This window comes from Octodon degus, unplaced genomic scaffold, assembly GCF_000260255.1.
Source record: "Octodon degus isolate 3935 unplaced genomic scaffold, OctDeg1.0 scaffold00055, whole genome shotgun sequence".
Taxonomy (NCBI): domain Eukaryota; kingdom Metazoa; phylum Chordata; class Mammalia; order Rodentia; family Octodontidae; genus Octodon; species Octodon degus.
In genome coordinates this window covers 4,032,065-4,050,010 of record NW_004524631.1, presented here as the reverse complement: position 1 = coordinate 4,050,010, position 17,946 = coordinate 4,032,065, and the positions used below count along the sequence as shown (strand labels likewise).

Sequence of the window (17,946 nt, the reverse complement as noted above, 5' to 3'; positions counted from 1 at the left end):
GTAAACATTAAACTTCAGTGTTTATGTTATCTATTTGTGTTTAATGTGTTATCCAGACCAATATCCTGATAGCAATAAAATAACCTTTAGAAAACTAAGCATTAAAGTTCTCTGTTGGGTTTAAGGAAATAGAGTAACCCTATACTTCAGGTAGGTTTCTCCACAAAGAGGCTCAAGAACAAAGTTTTGAGTAGAAATAATTCATTTCAGGCACTGACTCCAGGTACCTTGATGAGGGACAGACAACTAACAGAGACAGAGAAAGCCACGAAGCCAACAGAGGGTGTGCTGCTGTGGCCACTTGTGGACCCACCTGAGTAACTCTGGGAGACAGTGTAGAACTGGCCTCAGGAGTGCTCAGTCAGGAATCTTTTGCTTAGCTGAAATCTTAAGCATAGAATAAACCAAACAAATAAAGCAATACTTGAAAACCCCGGCTTCCACCTGTATCTCTATCCGTATCAGCTTGATCCTTAATTTCAGTTCTCACCCATTGTGTTCTCCTGTGACTCATCGGACTTAAGGGAACTTAACTTGAAAATTAACTGTCTCAGTTACTTTTCTTTCATTGCTGGGACAAAATACCTGACACTCAGCATTAAGGAAGGAAAGGTTTATTTAGCTCATAGTTAATGGAGGTTTCATTCTATACTCAGCTGGCTCCAAGGCAGAGTGGTGTATAGTGGAGGGCAGCAATTCATGGAGGTAGAAGACAGCAGAGCAAAGGGGGGAGCAGCAGCTGTGCTACTAGCAAGCCCCTCTCCCTTCTTTGTAGTATATTCAGGCTATTTGCCCCAGGGCAGGTGTAGCACTCACACCCATAATCCCAGCATTGGACCATGGATTAATCACAAACTTTAGAAGCTTGCCCCAATGACTGTGTGAGGCTTTGGGGGGATACCTAGATACAAACCATAACACTAACCACAACTTGAAGGTCCCCCAGCAAGTACCTGTGGGTATAGCTGTATTCATAGAATACCGTGACTATCATGGAGGTCGTTGAAATCTTTTTTTCCAGCTTTCTCCTTGACAGAAAATCTTAGTCATGACTGATCATTTTACATCTAGGAGAACTGAGAATGAATTGCACTGGTCTTGGCCAGAAGTTTGAGTTATAAGGACAGATGTTGCAGCTGCTGATTTTGGACAACAGACTCTGATGAGAACACCATGTAGAACTTCTTTCATTATAATTAAAATTATTTATGTTAACTCCCAGCCAGGTTCATGTCACTACTAGTGATTACAGAAACAGTATCAGAGGAAAGTAGTTCCTGACATGTACAATGGATATGAATACTTCTGTCCCATGTTTTTCTCCTCAGGTTTCTAATATTCAGGCGAGAGCAGTTGTGTTGTCCTGGGCTCCCCCTGTTGGACTTTCGTGTGGACCCCACAGTGGTCTTTCTTTCCCCTACAGTTATGAGGTTGCCTTATCAGACAAAGGCCGAGATGGAAAATACAAGATAATTTACAGGTAGTGTATGTTTCCATGTGTTTTGTTTTGTTATTTTATTTTATCTATTATTTTATTTTATAGGTGTTTTGGTTTGTTTGAGACAGGGTCTCACTGTGTAGTTGAGCTTGCCTCAGACTCGTGATGATCTTCCTGCCTCGGCTTTTGGGTGCTGGAGTTACATGCATGTACCTCCAGGCTCAGTTTTCATGTATTTTAATTTGCTGCTAAACTGTGATGTTGTAATTGTTAAAGAAAATTTAAAAAACTAAAGCATGTGTAAGTTTTGCAATTTTTCCTTAAACTAGGCCTTTAAAAAATTAGTAATTATAATGTCACAAATTAATTTTTGTCCAGGTAATAATCAGAAATGAGTAAGGTATAGAGGCCTTGGCACTGATGAAATAAATGTCTTGTTATGTTATCAGCATGGTATTAGGTTTCCATGTACAGCTTTCAGGACAAAAAGTGACTGTGACTTGTGTTTGTGTGCATTAAATAGTCATGGGATCTCCTCTTACTTATTCAGACTCAGTCCTTTATCTTAGGTTGTCTTTTAAAGTTCTACAATTACCATTTGCTTTTGTTCCACCTCTCTCACACTATATTAGGTTAAAGAGACTTTGAAACATTTCATTACAAGGCTTCCCTGAGTGGTCAGAAGTTTAGCAACAGAATAAAGAATTAGTTTTTTCTGTTTTATGGACTTCCACATATTAACTGTCCAGATAATTTATAGTCATGTCCTAAGTGTGATAAAAATTTTAGGGTCAGTTCCTTTCTCCGTTGTAATTGCTTAGCTCTGGTCACATTTGCAGAGCAGAAAATCAGAAAGCCAGTTTTCTTTTAACTACTTGTCTGAGTTCCCGCGAGCGGGCCCTGGATGGCCTGCCCATGCCAGGGTGATGTGTTCACACAAAGTCTACCTCTTCCTTTGCCGGAGGTTTTTGTTTTCTCCTCCTTTGCCTGCCACCCCAGTGCAGCAGACTGTCTCCCTATTCCTGTTCTACCTGGTGACTTGCTGCCCACGTGCGCCTTCCTGGGCAGACAAGGGGTGTGGGTAGGAAGGAGCCGCTCAGCTGCTGTCTTCCCCTCTTGCGGCCCGTGCTGCTGTTACCTCTTTGCTGCCCTCCTGTACTGACCTCTGGGTCGTGCAGCATCCATTCTTCCTCTCTCCCATCCGCTACAATGCAGCCTGCAGAACCATGCCAGCCCATGTCACTCTCCTGCAGAGAGCACTCTGTTCATTCCCCTCTGTTCTTTGAATAAAATCCTAGCTCCATATTCATACTCAGAACAATTCAGTTCTATTTTGAAAAAAAAAAAAATCAAAAACACGGAGAGCTATTTCCCCTGCTTTACCAAGAAGCAGAACCCCTGGACTCAAGCAGTTCTCCTGCCACCCCGCCCCAGTCGCTGGGAGGAGAAGCCCAAGCCATCACTCCTGGCTTGGTAGATTCCATTAATGCAAGGTGAGCACCGGTGATGGGAGTTAAGAGTCTCAAGTGCCCTGTAGAGCTAGGTAGGTGACATAAATGAGAAAAGTTCTACCTGGAGGTGGGCAATGAGTGTTCCTGTCTCGGTGCAAAGGGAGCCCTCGCTGCTTACCTCAGTCATTGCCTAGATTTGCTGACAGACCCATTGCCTGGGGTTTTTCCAAGGGATGCTGAAAATGTGAACTTGTAACTTTTCCATATTAAATTAATACAGCCAATGTGAAATATTTTAAAGGAGCAGTGCAGCGCAGTGGCAGAGCTGTCGTCAAGGTACAGATGTAGCTTCAGCTTACAGTTTTAAAAAGATACCTTTATTTGGAGGAATTGTAAAATTAGAAAGTATTATGCAAATAGATCACATCGTAAGTGTTCCATCCAGATTCCATTATGGGCTTTTTTTAAATCTTGTTTGCTTTACCAGTAGAACTCTTCCTTCTTTCTTTTTTCTCTTCTAATCATGTTTTTTTTTTCCTGTAAGTTTTATATAACAGTCCTTTGCTACTAGATATTTTAGTATATTTTTCAGAATAAGAATATTTTCTTTTTTTTCTTTTTTTAATTTAATTTTATTTATTTGTGTGTGTGTGTGTGTGTGTGTGTGTGTGTGTGTCCAGCTCAGCCCACCAGGGGGCGGGGCTGGCTGGCATGTGGTGCTGGGGGATTGAACTGCGGTCCCCGTGCTTTGCTGAGCTTGTTCTAAGTAGGGGCTTTAGACCACTGAGCCATCTCACCAGCCCAAATCTTTTTTTTTTTTTTTTTTTTTTTTTTTTTTTGCGGAACCAGGGATTGAACTCTGGCCCTTGTACTTGCCAGGCAAGCACTTATTCTACTGAGCCATCTCCCCAGCCCTCAGAATAAGAATATTTTCTTAATCACAGTGAAATTATGAACATTATAAAAATGCATTGATATAGTGCTTTCGTATCCATCATCTATATTCTACTTTGTCAGCTGATCTGAATAATATTTGTCATTTTGAAAAAATAAGTGGCATGGCACATGGACAGTGTTGTTTCCCAGATCTAGAGTGGTACGGTTACAAGGAATCTGATTTTCTAGCCCAAAATAATAATGATAGGACTAATTAAGAAAAGTATATTTCTGGTTTATGGTAGAATCACTCATAGTAGTTCTTGTGTTGTGGTCAGTATATGACTATGAGACTCAAATGCAAAATCTGTTTTACAGTTGAAACTGGTATTAACTAACAAATGATTTTTCTTTGCAGTGGTGAAGAATTAGAATGTAACCTGAAAGATCTTAGACCAGCAACTGATTATCATGTGAGGTAAGAGACAGGAACTGAACTGTGTTGGAGAGTCTCGGTCGCTGAAGTAAATTATCTGTCCCATGTAATTAGCTTTTGGTGAATGACACTTTCTTAGTTGACAGCTTTCATCCCATGGCCCATTGGCCATTCATTTGTGTTCTGTACTCCACAGCATAATGACTGGGAGGATACCAATGTGCTTTGGGGACAGAAATGTTGCTGATGCACTGGGAAGACTTTTTAGCATTATTTTAAAAGTATAATTTTTATTTTCCAAGGTCTTAGAAGAGCAATTGGACTATGTAGTTTAACCTACTTTATTTCTAGTATTTTTTTCTATAAGAGTAATATATATTCTACCATGGATGTATAAGTCATTTACTATATATAGATGATACCCATCAATTATCTTCAGACTAAGTGAAGAAGCATGAGCACTTTGGGGCTTTACAAGCCAGTAGAATTTGAAATAAGCAGGGAACAGTGAGATCATTTTACCTCTGAAAAGAATTTACCCAGTTTGACAAAATCTCCCATATAGCTTGAAATCTCAGTTGTGAGTTTTCTGCAGTCTTTACTGTAGCTCCGCTGGAAGGCAGTCCTAGATTATTTTAGAAAGAAACCTACCAAGCACAGACCTGTGAAGAAAGGTAGTCTGAATTACCACAGACCACATCAGATTACTTAATAGAGCTTATTTCCATTCATTTGCAAATGAGCAGCTTTCTGAATACAGCCCATAACAGTTTAAAGTATCTAAATTTTTGTTTTCATTTTTAAATTCATCAGAAAATATAATTCTGTCTAACAACATATATAATGTTATATTTGTACATAAGATTGTGTAATAAAATTACAATTTTCAAGGTACTTGTCTCCTTCCCAGGGATAATTTGTTCCCTCATAATGGAGTGGGACTAAGCCTAGAAGAAAAGCATATACTAATTATCAGGAGTTTGAATTCTCATTTGCTTCTGCCATACATTGACTGTTTAAACTTTAAGTTACACAGAAGTTTATACCACAGTTTTCTGGTTAGAAAAAAATAAGAAAACAGGAGTGAGTTGAAGTTCTGTATTTTAAAACTAATTGTAGAGAAATATATAAAAGAACAAGTTTTATATTGTTATAAAGTGCACATCTGCTTAGCTATTGTATTGTTTAGATGAACTCTATTGCAACCATCTCTTCCTGTTTAAATCAAAACTTTAGGATTTTGAGTCAGTTAGCTTCTGTCCAAACATTGAACTCCACACAATCTTTATAAACAAAGTGATTTTTGTAATTTGTAAGCAAAGATGATAATAGAAATGGTTCAACTCTTTAAAGTGGTTAATTTAACAACAAACCAAGAAAATGTGGCACCATATAAGGAGTCTTCTAAATGTTATTCATTATTCATTGTTAGCATATGTTTCTTTCTTCTCTGCGTTTTAACATTTGCCGTTATTGCTTTACTAAAGGTTTATTTTATTTATTTCCTGTTCATTCATGAACTTACAATATCCTTAAGAAACTTAAATGTCATGAAGTCATCTGCTCTATTTTCCATGCTATCTTTTGTTTCTGTGGTTTCTTTTCACCCTTCTTACAAAGAGTAAATTTTGAAAAAATTTGTTCCTAAGTTCTTTTTAATGTTGTGTCCTGTGAACATCTTGATGGATGTTCTGGACAGATGAAAGGCATTGTGGGTAGATTCTGTGTAGGAGCATGAGGTAGTTACTGTCTAGAAAGCCTGTCAATCTAGTCTTTCTCCTGACATGTGGGCCTCCATGGATTTGACATGTGACGTGTATATGCCACCACATGTGCACACCGCCCGCAATATAAAACAGGCATATTATTTGGTCTAACTCTCTGCTTGCTAGAGAAGTAGAAACCTTTTCTCTACTTGATGATGGTTCTTCAGTATTTATTAAAAAAATCCTTTTGATAAAAATGTCTGTAGTTCAAATTTATCTCTTTTTTGCTCTAGTCTGTATTTCATACAGATCACTCTATTCTCTTTCCTTTCCAGCATTTTTATTTTGTAGGCTGTAAAAGAATTTTAACATTTCCCTTGCTTACTCAGGTTTAGCTTTCTCTGCCATGAATTGCTTAAGTGAAGCAGCTTGGTGCATCAGGGACAAAGTTTGTAACTTGAATTTAATGTTCTGCCTCTTACCAAGAATTGGAACTCTTTTTGACTTTGTTTTCATCTATTTAAAGTGGGGATAATGATAACACCCATCTCAAAAGGGTGGTGTGAGTGCAAGTGAAATGTGTGTGTAAAAACTATTATCAACCTGGAGAGTATTTTGTAAATATTATTTTTGTTTTGTTTTCCCAAGGCTATTGGAATTTTTTCACACTGGAAGTAGCAGGTTCTTTGAACTTGTATTTGTTTTGACACTATCACTCACTCTTAATGAGATTTTTTTTTTTTTTTGGATTTAAAATTGATTTTTTAAATTTTATTTTATTTTTATTTTTCATTTTAATTTTCTTTTTTTAAATTTTTTCCCATAATTTTATTGATAAACAAATAGCAATGAGACAGTTTCAAATCAAATCGGTAGAAAAATTTCAGTAATTAACACACTGCATACATTCTTCCTCGTGGTTAATTGCTGTACATGATGCAGACTTGATGTCCTATTTGCAAACACCATTAGAACAAATCATTCCATTCATCAAGAGAATGTAACTATATATCTATCCTAACCGAGATGTTCATATATCATACTAGGCATGGAACAAAAAGGAGCAAAATCTTGCTTCCATGACACAGTTAACATTTTCGGAGTCTTAATTTCAGGAAAGTAAGTTTTTGTCACAAAAATGTACCTCATATATCGTTTAAAATTTAATATTCACCCATAAGGCCTTAGAAGACTTTATGGAATACTTTCTTCACTAAATTTCCATAAGAACAGCTACCAAAATAATTTTCATGAGTGAACAGCTCCAAAATGAGCTATTATATCATTGCCACTTTTATTGTTTCTGAAACTCATCTTTGGGGAAGTCTGTAGAGCCACTGAAGAAAACTAAAATGTATTTACCAACACAAAACAGGCTCTCCTTCCCATTCTTAGTATAGCATGTTTTATTTAAGATCTTAGAAGGTTCCATTCAAAAAGATTTCTTTCTTTAATTAGGTACTGAAGTTTTGCTGTGGTTTCTGCTCTTGAAATTCCTGTTACTTTTGATTTTGCTGCCCCAGTTTTTATGTATTTACAGTTGAAAACCGAATATTTTCATGTAATGCTTTCTCTCATTTTTCAAACCCAACCTTAACACGATAGGACTACAGGAATTCACCAAAGAGATTACCTACCCCCCCCCCAAAAAAAAATGTTTTTTAGAATAGCAGTGTTCCAGCCAAAAAAAAAAAAAAAAAAAAAAAGAAATGTTATTGCACTGCCTGGTGTTTGGCTGCTCTCCCCTGGCGGCAGCAGCTCTTGACTTCTCTGCTACGGGACTTTGCTTGGCCCAGAGGCGCCCTTTAGACCGTGCAGTAGGCCACGGGCCTCTGCTCTTCATTCCCTTAGCACCTGCCATGCCATGTAACGCAAATGTCCCGTGTGATAACATCCCGCAATCTTGCAGATGTATGAAAATGGTTCTGCTTTCTCACTTTTTGCTCTGAATTTTCGTGTGCCAGTGCTGCGTATCTGTTCAACTCATGGTTTTCATGATTGAGGAAAAAATACCCTTTTGTAATATAAACATTGATTTGCAAATTTTAGGTTTTGGGTCTTGGCTTAGATTTTTTTTTTAATTATCATTTTTTAAAATTTATGATGCAGTTCTTATCCAAACTGTCATTTTTTGTTGTTAAGTATTGATTCAGTATTTAAAAGAGTCAATTTAGAGACTGGGCATAGTGGTACACGTCTGTAGCAGTGCTTGGGAGGCTGAAAACAGGAGGATCACTACGAGTCCAGTCTGTACTAAATACACACACATAAAAAAGGGAATCAATTTATAATTTTCAGTGGCACTGTGCTGTGTATTATGTAAAGCTACTAACATAAAATTATGTGTGTGTGTGTGTGTGAGAGATGATGATGATAAGCAAGGGAGTAGAGAGAGGATTTGTTAGGGAGGAGGGAGAGACTAGACTAACATAAATAGATTAGTATTACTACTTATGCATAAAATGCATGTAGATTTATATACATATTACATATACACAAATGTATGTCATCTATATATTTATTAGAAAATATATTTCTCTTAATTGGTTATTTTATAATTAACAGTGGTATTGAAATAGCCATTTTACTGTCCAAATCAAGAATTTAGTTTTTTATCAATAATACAATGATTAGGCATTTGATGGAATGAATAGAAATCTCATGACAAAGTTTGTAGCAATTTTCTAGTCATCACCATAAGCAGTTTGTCAAAGATGTTGCCCAGAGATGATATCATGTAATGACATTTCCCAGAAAAATTATGTGATGAAATAGTTCCAAAAATAGGGTTTACCATCACAGTACAAGTTTATGAAATGGGTGTCCTTGGCCAGAAAATAGGGCTCCTCGTGTTTTACAGATGTATGGGAAGAACCTAGAGGTATAGTTCTGAAAAGTCTTGGAACATCTGTTTCATTATTGTTTAAACAGTTTTTAAAATGAAAACAAATGTGAAAACCCAAAACAGTATCAATTGTGCCATATTGTTAGAAAAAAATGTTTTTCCTTGGATAAATGCAAAAGAAGTTTAACAGTTTATTTATTCCAAGAGACTGGGCCTATGCTGCAGACCCTCTTACTGTATCATGAGTAAAAATGTAGTTTTTAAAGTATTTCAGAGACTTTATTGTTTTGGTTAAATTTAATGGTCAAATTGCAGCTTGGCAAAATTAGCTGCTACCTTTGTTAACACAGATAATCATGGTATTTCTGGATGTCCTGTCTGAGTTTACTGGATGCAGCACATTTATATTGCTGTGTAGAAATATATTTTATTTTCCCTGTTGACAAACTTTTATATGTGAAAAGTTCAGAACCCTAGTTTAAACAAATGGTAACACTTTTTTTCTACTTCTTTCCTTTTTCTGTGTGTAATATGTGTGCTGAAGATTGAAGCCAGGGCCTCATGTGTCCTAAGCACACACTGTATCACTAATCTACATCCACACAATCTTTAATTTTCTTTAGTTAACAACAAGGAAAGCTCTTCATCTAGCCCATATAATTATCTCAATTTTTCTTCTGTCTTCAGTTTATTTTTGTTTTATCTTTATTGCCATCCTCCCATTTGACAATCATTCCTTTCAATTATTCATAATTCTCTAGTCTATGAGGTATGGATTTCTGGCTACAAGGATACTGGGAAAAGGGAATGAACTTATTCAAAAGGGGAAGAGTTACTGAGTTGCGGAGGAAAGGAGAGAGAGTAGGGAAAGAGATTTATCTAAAGTTCACACACCTATAATATTTAAATGATGGAACGAAACAAAAAAAAGGGGGATATAGATGAATGACGGTTTTGTATCTGTGTATTCAAAATGGTTAGGATGGATATATAGCTACAATCTCTTAATTCAGGGAATGGAGGCATTTGTTCTAATGGTGTTTGTGGATAGAATGTCATGTTTGCATCTTGTACAACAAATAACCACTAGGAAGGCAGTATGCAATGTGTTAATTGTTGGAACTGTCCTACCAGTTCGATTTGAAATTGTCTCATTGCTATTTGTTTCTTAATAGAGTTATGGGGGAAAAAAACCCCACAAATGTCCATCAGCTGAGGAGCGGATAAAAAGATACAGCATTTTTATGCAGTGGAGTACTACTCAACTATAAAGAAGGATAAGCTTTAGGCTTTTTTAGTTAAATGGATGCTACTCAAGACCATACTCATGAGTGAAAATAAATCAGACTCGCATATGTAAGCATCATATTGCCTCCCTAGTGTAAGAAATTGTAAGAGATCCAAAGATAACAACAAAGATAGTGAAAGGGAAAGAAACTGCTCAAAAAAAGGAAAGAACTACATGGATGGGGTAAAAGCAAAGAAGGAATATATCATGGCTACATCTTGTGCTCTGAAAAACTACCATGAAGACAACAATACTCAATTAATTGTTATGACTATGTATTAGTTATTGTAATTCTCCTACTAACGTGTTATGAAGTTCTGTTTTATTGTCATTTTTTTCTCTTTAAAAATTTGAACTCATTTATAAAAAAAGATTTATTTATGTATGTAAGCAAGCAGAATGGTTTGGACAACTGTACTGTGCATTTCTGCTGGTCTATGGAAAGGAGCAGTTAATCCTTAATTTGTTTTGTCTCCCTTTTTCAATTGTTTGTACTTTTTCTTTTCTTATACATTTCTTTTTTTTTTGTTGTTTGTTTTCCAATTTTAATGCATATATCTGGTAATATGAATATCTGGTTGGAAGACAACACTATGTAATAAAACCAGTACCGTGAAATTCATATTACTTTGTTAAGTGATATTCTGTATCACTTGTAATTTTTTGTTTTAATTCTAATATGTACTCTCTTTAAAAAATAAATCTAAAACAAGGAAAAAATATATTAAAAAAGAGCAACAGAGAATTTGACTGATTGCAACTTTTTCTCCCCACAGCTAAATGTAGTCTGATAGTATCTCAGAAGCTGTTTCTGCTGTGATGCAGATGGGCGTTTGGGGTCCAGTCCTCTCTTTGACCATTCAGGACCTGGGCTGCTTGTGTCGTTCTGCATTTGTAGTGAAATGCCTAGTGGGTACAATCCTTAGCACTGCTGGCTTGAGACAGGGAACCTAAATGGGCCAGCTGAAATGCAGTCCTGGTTCTGAGGAGGAGATGACAGGTTGTGATGAGGAGCAGATTCTCAGCTCTCTCTCAGAACTGTAGTGGAGAAAAAGGATCAAGCATTACTGAAATTTTGCAACTTTTAATAGAAGCCAGAGATTGGTTTTTTTATGAGTGGTTTCAGGATATTTATCAGTGTAGACTTAATTTGTACTTTAGTATTTTTTTATTTCAGAAAATTTCAGAGTCCCTTAAAAGTGCAAAGTAGCTTCATGAGCTCACTCAGCTTCCCCTACCTCAGTGCCCCTCATCTAGGGCCCTTGCACTCATTTTGAAATTCAGATACTTTGTTATGTCATCTGTAAGTCACATTACCATTAGCACATGCCACCCCAAACAAAGAATAGTAATTCTTTCATAACTCCCAAAATTTAAAAATACATGATTTAGAGACTCTCTTTCTCAATTGTCCCAAAAAAAAGGGCTTTTCTTTTTTTTTTTTTTTTTTTGTAGTGAGAATTCAAATATGGTCTGAGGTACGATTTTTGTTGATATGTCTTAAATTTTTTTTTAATTCATAGTTTTTTCTCTCTTTCTTTTTCTCCAGACTATTTGTTGCAGTAATTCTTTGTGTAGAATTTTCCACAAATGTCACTTTAGCTGACTGGCTCCTTGTGTTGCTTAATAAGTTCCTCTGTCCTCTGTGCTTTCTGGAAAATGACGAACAGTCTTAATCAGATCCAGATTTGGCTTCTCTGACAGGACAGTGTTAGAGGTGATGCCATTGTCTGGTTGTCTTTTTCTGTGATGATTGCTCCCTGTATTCCAGAATTCATAGGTGCCTCTGGTGGTTGAAGGGAATGTATTTTCTCCCCCAACACACACAGAGCTGGGCCAAGGCGCCACCGGTTGGAGAGTGCTGATCTGCTGCAGATCAGGCTGGACCCCTGCCCATGTTTGGAGCGTTCTGGGATTCATTTTAAGGAGCGATGCACAGTGAGCCATTGTTACACATGGAAATGGTCTTGCAGATCTACCATTTGGCCTTACAGTATTATCGTATGCCTTGTTACACTGAGTTTTTTGTTTTGTTTTTGTGAACTGAGGATTGAACTCAGGCCTTTGCATTTGCCAGGCAAGTGCTTATTCTGCTGAGCTATCTCCCCAGCCCACTACACCGAGTATAAAAAGGAGTATTTTCCCACAACGAGTTGAGTGGAGAACATGCTAACAATAAGTAGTATTTGTTTGCATCAAATGCTATGGTATCCTCTCCTAAGACAAAGAAGTTGCCCTAGATTTCTAGCTGTGTGTGCCTTTTAGAAGTTTACCTTTCAGTCTCAATTCCATTCTGTATGCAAAGCGTAATATTTCCCTACCTCATAGAGAGCTTGGTTATAGCGGTTAAGGGTCTGATATGTATTTATCAATTTTGAATAGTTTAAGCAGCACATTTTTTAAAATTAGCAAAACCTTCTTTGTTGTCCTTTTGGAATAATTTTTTAAGTTTTATAAGAGCACATTACATAGTTTTTCACAGCTTCTCTGGAGAAATCAGGCACATATGTTGAATGTCAAGGCAAATATTTTAAAGTGCAGATTTGTCTTTACTCTTGGCACTGTATATCAGAGATAAAAATTCACATGGAACACCTGTATCTGAATACAGTTCTTGTTGAATCAGAGACAGGCGGACTTAGCAGCACACTTTTGCCTAAATACATCCAGTGTTCTTAATAGCTAGAGCTAAAATCTACCCTCTGTTCTTTTGTAGTCTTTGGCTGGCTATAGACTGTGATATCCATATGTTACTTCTTTTCACCCAGCTGTTAACTCTGCTTTTCACCTCTCTGAACAACATCAACTATAGAGTAGCTTATGGTTTTTTTTGTTGTTCCTCCTGCCTCAGCCTCTCAAATGCTGGGATCACAGATGTGCACCGCCATGCCTGGCCAAGTAGCTTCTATTTGGAGACAATTTGGGCTGAGGGGTTGTTTTAGAATTTTCTTTTCCACTCACCACCCACCTTACAGTGTAGGGATAAATGCTCTGTCAGGATAATTGTGCCCTGTAATTTCCGACTGTGGCTAGATCAAGACAGGATCAGCAGGTAAGAAACAGAGTCCTGCTCCATGTGTAAGAAATTCTTTTTAGGGGGTGGGAGAGGATTCTCTTCATCTGTGGAAAGCCTAGGGAACACAGAGAAGAAGCCTGGCCTTCTGAATTCAGCCTCTGCCGTTGACTGCACTCCTGTGTTTGGTTTTCAGGGTGTATGCCATGTACAATTCTGTAAAGGGATCCTGCTCCGAGCCAGCAAGCTTTACCACCCACAGCTGTGCACCCGAGTGTCCCTTCCCTCCCAAGCTGGCACACAGGAGCAAAAGCTCACTAACCTTGCAGTGGAAGGTGGGTAACTCAAAGTGTCAAGAATGTTCTCACGTTGACGTAACGTCAGTCTGGCAACTGGGAATACCTAATGATGCCATTTCCATTTTGTGGTGGTGCTTGGATTTCTACATGTTAGCTAAAGTTATGATGATATCAAAAGTTGCCATTTCCTTAAAACGTGGACAAAGCAAAGGGATGAGGGACCTACAAAACCCAGCTTTAGCCTGTTTTGCAGGGAAATTTGGTGAATCCTGGATCATAAGATATGCTTCATAAGTGACATAAGTATGTATAATACTAAAATTTCATCACTTTCGAATAACTCAGTTCCTTTCTGTGAACTTTTGAGGACTTTAACATAAAGTTTTTATAAGAAGGATTTAGAAAAAAGCAAGTTTGTGGTTCTTTTGGCTTTTTTCAAGGATGATGCTGAAATGTTTAATATTTAAAACTGCCAAGAATGTATAGTGTTCTACAATGTGTCAAGGCTCATTAACTTTCACTAATTAGGCCTTAGATTACTCAGGATTACTACTTTTAAACAGCGGAATTATATAGTTGCCATGAAATAAAATATGCTGGCTAAAAGCAACTTAGTCAAAAATAGCGTCCTACAGTAGCTTCTTTAAAACGTGTCATTAGCCCGTTAATCATAGTCTGGGAGAAAATAGCAGCTTATGCTTTTAACCTCTGTCATAATTATTTCTATATATCAGTGTTTTAAAATCTAGTGTAAAGTGTAGCAAAGGTCCAAGTGGTGAAATTTGGCGGCTTGAGGGCAAGCACGAATGCATGAATGAGCCAAGCTGGCTGGGAGACGGGCTGAGCTAGCGCGCCTGGGCTCTGTGCGTCCTGCTGCCTGGGCCACTGTGTTTGCAGGCAGTGGTCTGCAGCGAGTGTGTTACGTGGATAGAGGCAAAGTTTGAACTGGCTTAGAATCTGAACTATTTTATTTTCCTTTCTGGCTTCCAGGGATAATCCAGGTCAGTGATTTCCCATCTTTTCAGAGTTTTAATACCCAACTGGTTATTGTGGCTTAATTCCTTGGGGAATATACTATCCACTTGAAAATATGCTCTATTTACACCTATATTTATAAAAATATATTTTTCTTAAGGAAATAATTAAAATCTATTTATTTTGAAAAATATAAGAATTCTTAAGATTATTAAAGGAACCCTGGGGTTTTATAAACCTAAAGTTGGGAATCACTGATGATATATTCTGTGCTTTAAAACCTGGATGAGATTCAGGTCCCAGGCAGACCAGCAACTTAAGAGTTTAGTTGTGAATCAAAGTAGACTTGTGCTTCACTGAGTTCTGTACAAACATGAAAGTCCGGTGAGAAGGGCCAGTGAGATAGCTCAGCAGACTAAGCTCCTGCTTAGGGACTAGGGTTCAATTCCTGGCACCACATGCCATGTGTGCCCCGCCCCTGGGCGCACTGAGCATGCCACTGAGACAAGGCATCGGGGCGTACACCTGTAATCCCAGCTGTGGGGAGGCTGAAAACAGGAGAATCAATGAGTCCAAGCCGCATATGAGACCCTATACTAAATACATTTAAAAAAAAAAAGAAAGAAAGAAAAAAGTGAAAGAAAATCCTAGAGTGAGTTCAGTTTTCATTTGAATGTCCTTAGTACAGGGTTCCTATCATTGCGCTTTAAGTAAAGGCAGGAGGACCAAGGACCAGTTCCCAACAGTCAGCTGACCTGGAGTCCACTGAGACGCTGAGAGAGCTACCTCTGGCTGGGTATAGTGGTACATGCCTGTAATCCCACCACTGTGAAGAAGCTGAAACAGGAGGATCTCAGGTGTATGTCTCGCCTGGGCAATTTGGCAAAACCCATCTCAAAAAAAAAAAAATTTTTTTTTAAAAGGCTAGTGATGTAAATCAGTGAGAAAGCCCTGACACCAGTCCTCAGTACCACTTAAAAAAAAAGGAAAGAGAGAGCGATGCCATCCTGTTAGCACAAATTACTGTTTATACAGGAGATGAGGCAAAACCAGACCTCCAGCCAGTGTACCCTTCCTAGGAATTTAAAGAACTAGTTGGGGAGTCTGGGGCAGGATACCATGGATGATTTTACTGAAAAACACTTTGTAGAGGAGTCTGCGAGCTATTGTAATATAGTGCTTTTCATGGAAATTAACTGTAATTTAAAACATTGTCAGTTATTTTAGAACCTTCAGTGTATCCCTCTCCTATCTTCTAACCCAAGGCCATAAAATCTGAAAATTGTAGTCACACTACTCACTCCCCTGAGGCCTAAATTTGGGAACTCAGAGGTTTTGTGACTCAAGGAAGAAAGGGGTAGGAAAGAAGAGACAGGAAGAAGAGTTCATTTTTAGCATAGCACTGACTGAGCTAGCTCCTAATGGTGTTTCATTAGTGACAGTAATACAGCAACACCCATTTACTGAGTACTTTGTATAGCATTGATTCATTTAACAAGTGATTTACATAGGTTCTTCCACGTATCCTGTCCATTCTTGCAACCAGAAATTAGATATTAGTATTAAATGAACCCTAGACCACACCTGATGAACAAGGATCTGAGCCAGGACCAAGGCTTGGCTGGGGACTCAGCGTCCTTTTAAGAGGGTACAGTGCACTGGGATTCACTGAGGTCCTGTTTTTTCCCCAAGGAAGAGCCAGGCCCAAGCATGGTTCAAAGCAAGAGGCAGGATCCTACTTTTTACCTCTTAGTTTCCCTCTCTGGCTAGATTTAATCCTCATCTTTTGGATCCCTCTCACTCTGTTCCCCATAGTTCACCATACCCCACCTGGTGCTGAAACCTATTTTCTCAGTGAAATAGATGTCAGCTTGTTTTCACAAGGAAAGTAAATGACAGAACTTTTTGCTAACATGTAGAGGGCTAATAGCTTCTAGTGGTCTATCCAAATGAAGTTTCATTTCCCCTCAGGTTTTCAGTTGCCTTGTTTGTTTTTGGTCTTTTTTGATTTTACTGTATTTTTTGGTTGATTTTTTTTTTTTTTTAGGGGAGGTTTATTTTTTCTTTTTTGTGCTGAGGACTGAACCCAAGGCTTCTAGCTTGCTCGGCAAGCATTCTACCACTGAGCCAAAGCCCCAGCCCCCACCTCAGATTTTCAAAAAGGCATTCTCCTCCTACAGCACACGTGTGTGTGTGCATGCACACACACACACACACACACCCACACACCCTCTGGGAGAATTTTGAAAGTGTAAGCTTACTTGTGCTTCCCAAACACTCTCCCTACATTACTTGTGTTTTAGTGGGGCCTTCTATTTCTACACTTGTATTTAGAATGCCTCTTTAAGGTTTTGTCTCCAGAGGAAGTAGAGCACCATGTAGGTGTCAGAGAGGTGTGGGAGAGTCAGACTTGGCTCTTTATGGGCAAGACCTTCTAATAGTGAGGACTCCTGTGGTTGAACTGTATTAAAATTGATGGGTGATAATGTTTGGCCGAGGACATCCAGAAGTCACCAGTTCCTCTAAGGGAGGTCATAAAGCCATGAGTGATGGATATATGTCAAAACCAAGTTGGTAGCTTGTAACTTGTCTGAACAGCATTCTCCAGTTTATTTTTATTTATTCATTTGTTTTTAGGCACCAATTGACAATGGTTCAAAAATCACCAACTACCTTTTAGAATGGGATGAGGTAAGCATATTTTTTATATTTGTCATCTAAAACACTTTTCAGAAATAAAATGGCTGCACAAATGCCATCTCATTCTTTTAAAAGAATAAGTACAGAGGTGACTAAGAGAAGGATTTAAGTCAGCAGTTACTGAATATGGAAAAGGAAGATGGCTTGAAGTTGTAGAATGAATTGTGCATTATATACATTTACCTGGCTGATTTGCAAACAGTGCTACGAAAAGAAAGACAAAATATGTATGATATGTTTGAGTCGCTAGTGCCCCACCTGCCATTTTTCTTTGTAGTAAAAATTAACTGCTTTGTCATCTTGGCTACTGGCCTGGTTTTGATAAAACATTCTGGTTGGAAAGCACCATTTGTAAACCCTCATGGAACTTTGATATGCGTGCTCTGGTGTTGCCCTGTTGAGCGTTCTCTGCAGGAGACTGCAGCAGCACACAGATCGCCTCTGCCCATGTAGGATTAGACACTGTCCAGAACACCTCCCCTCTTGCTGCCTTTTGGCAGAGACCTTGACATGGTGTTCAAGTGAGTCTCAAAGCCTCCTTGTGCCGGTGAGTGACCAGTGCACTTCAGAATCACAGGCAACAGACACTCAGTGCAGACTTTGGTTCCTAAGAAGCAACTAAGCTTTTTCTTCCTGTAGGTCTAATTTCATTCATTCACTGGCCCTTGCTTTATTCTGTCATTGTGTGCTTGAACAAGTAGGCCAAAGACTTTAAGAATAGAAAACATGGGGCCAGAGAGATGGCTCAGTAGAATAAGCACTTGTCTGGCAAAAGCAAGGGCCTGAGTTCAATCCTCAGTTCTGCCAAAAAAAAAGTCCCAGACAGGGCCAACTCTCTGTCTGAGGGCTAGGGAGATAGCTCAATAGAATAAGCGCTTGCCTGGCAAGCACAGGGTCCTGAGTTTAATCCCCAATACCG

At 38.3% G+C, this 17,946-nt stretch overlaps 1 protein-coding gene across 4 annotated transcripts in view; it reads left to right on the top strand.

Annotated features, from left to right (window-relative positions):
• Positions 1–17,946, top strand: part of Fndc3b (fibronectin type III domain containing 3B) — a 337,533-nt gene that overhangs the window by 249,386 nt on the left and 70,201 nt on the right. For all 4 annotated transcript variants that reach the window (XM_023717769.1, XM_023717770.1, XM_023717771.1 and 1 more), the window contains exons 8-11: positions 1,329–1,480; positions 4,184–4,243; positions 13,250–13,388; positions 16,965–17,018. In XM_023717769.1, the coding sequence (XP_023573537.1) occupies positions 1,329–1,480; positions 4,184–4,243; positions 13,250–13,388; positions 16,965–17,018 (405 nt within the window). The remainder of the gene's footprint in view (positions 1–1,328; positions 1,481–4,183; positions 4,244–13,249; positions 13,389–16,964; positions 17,019–17,946) is intronic.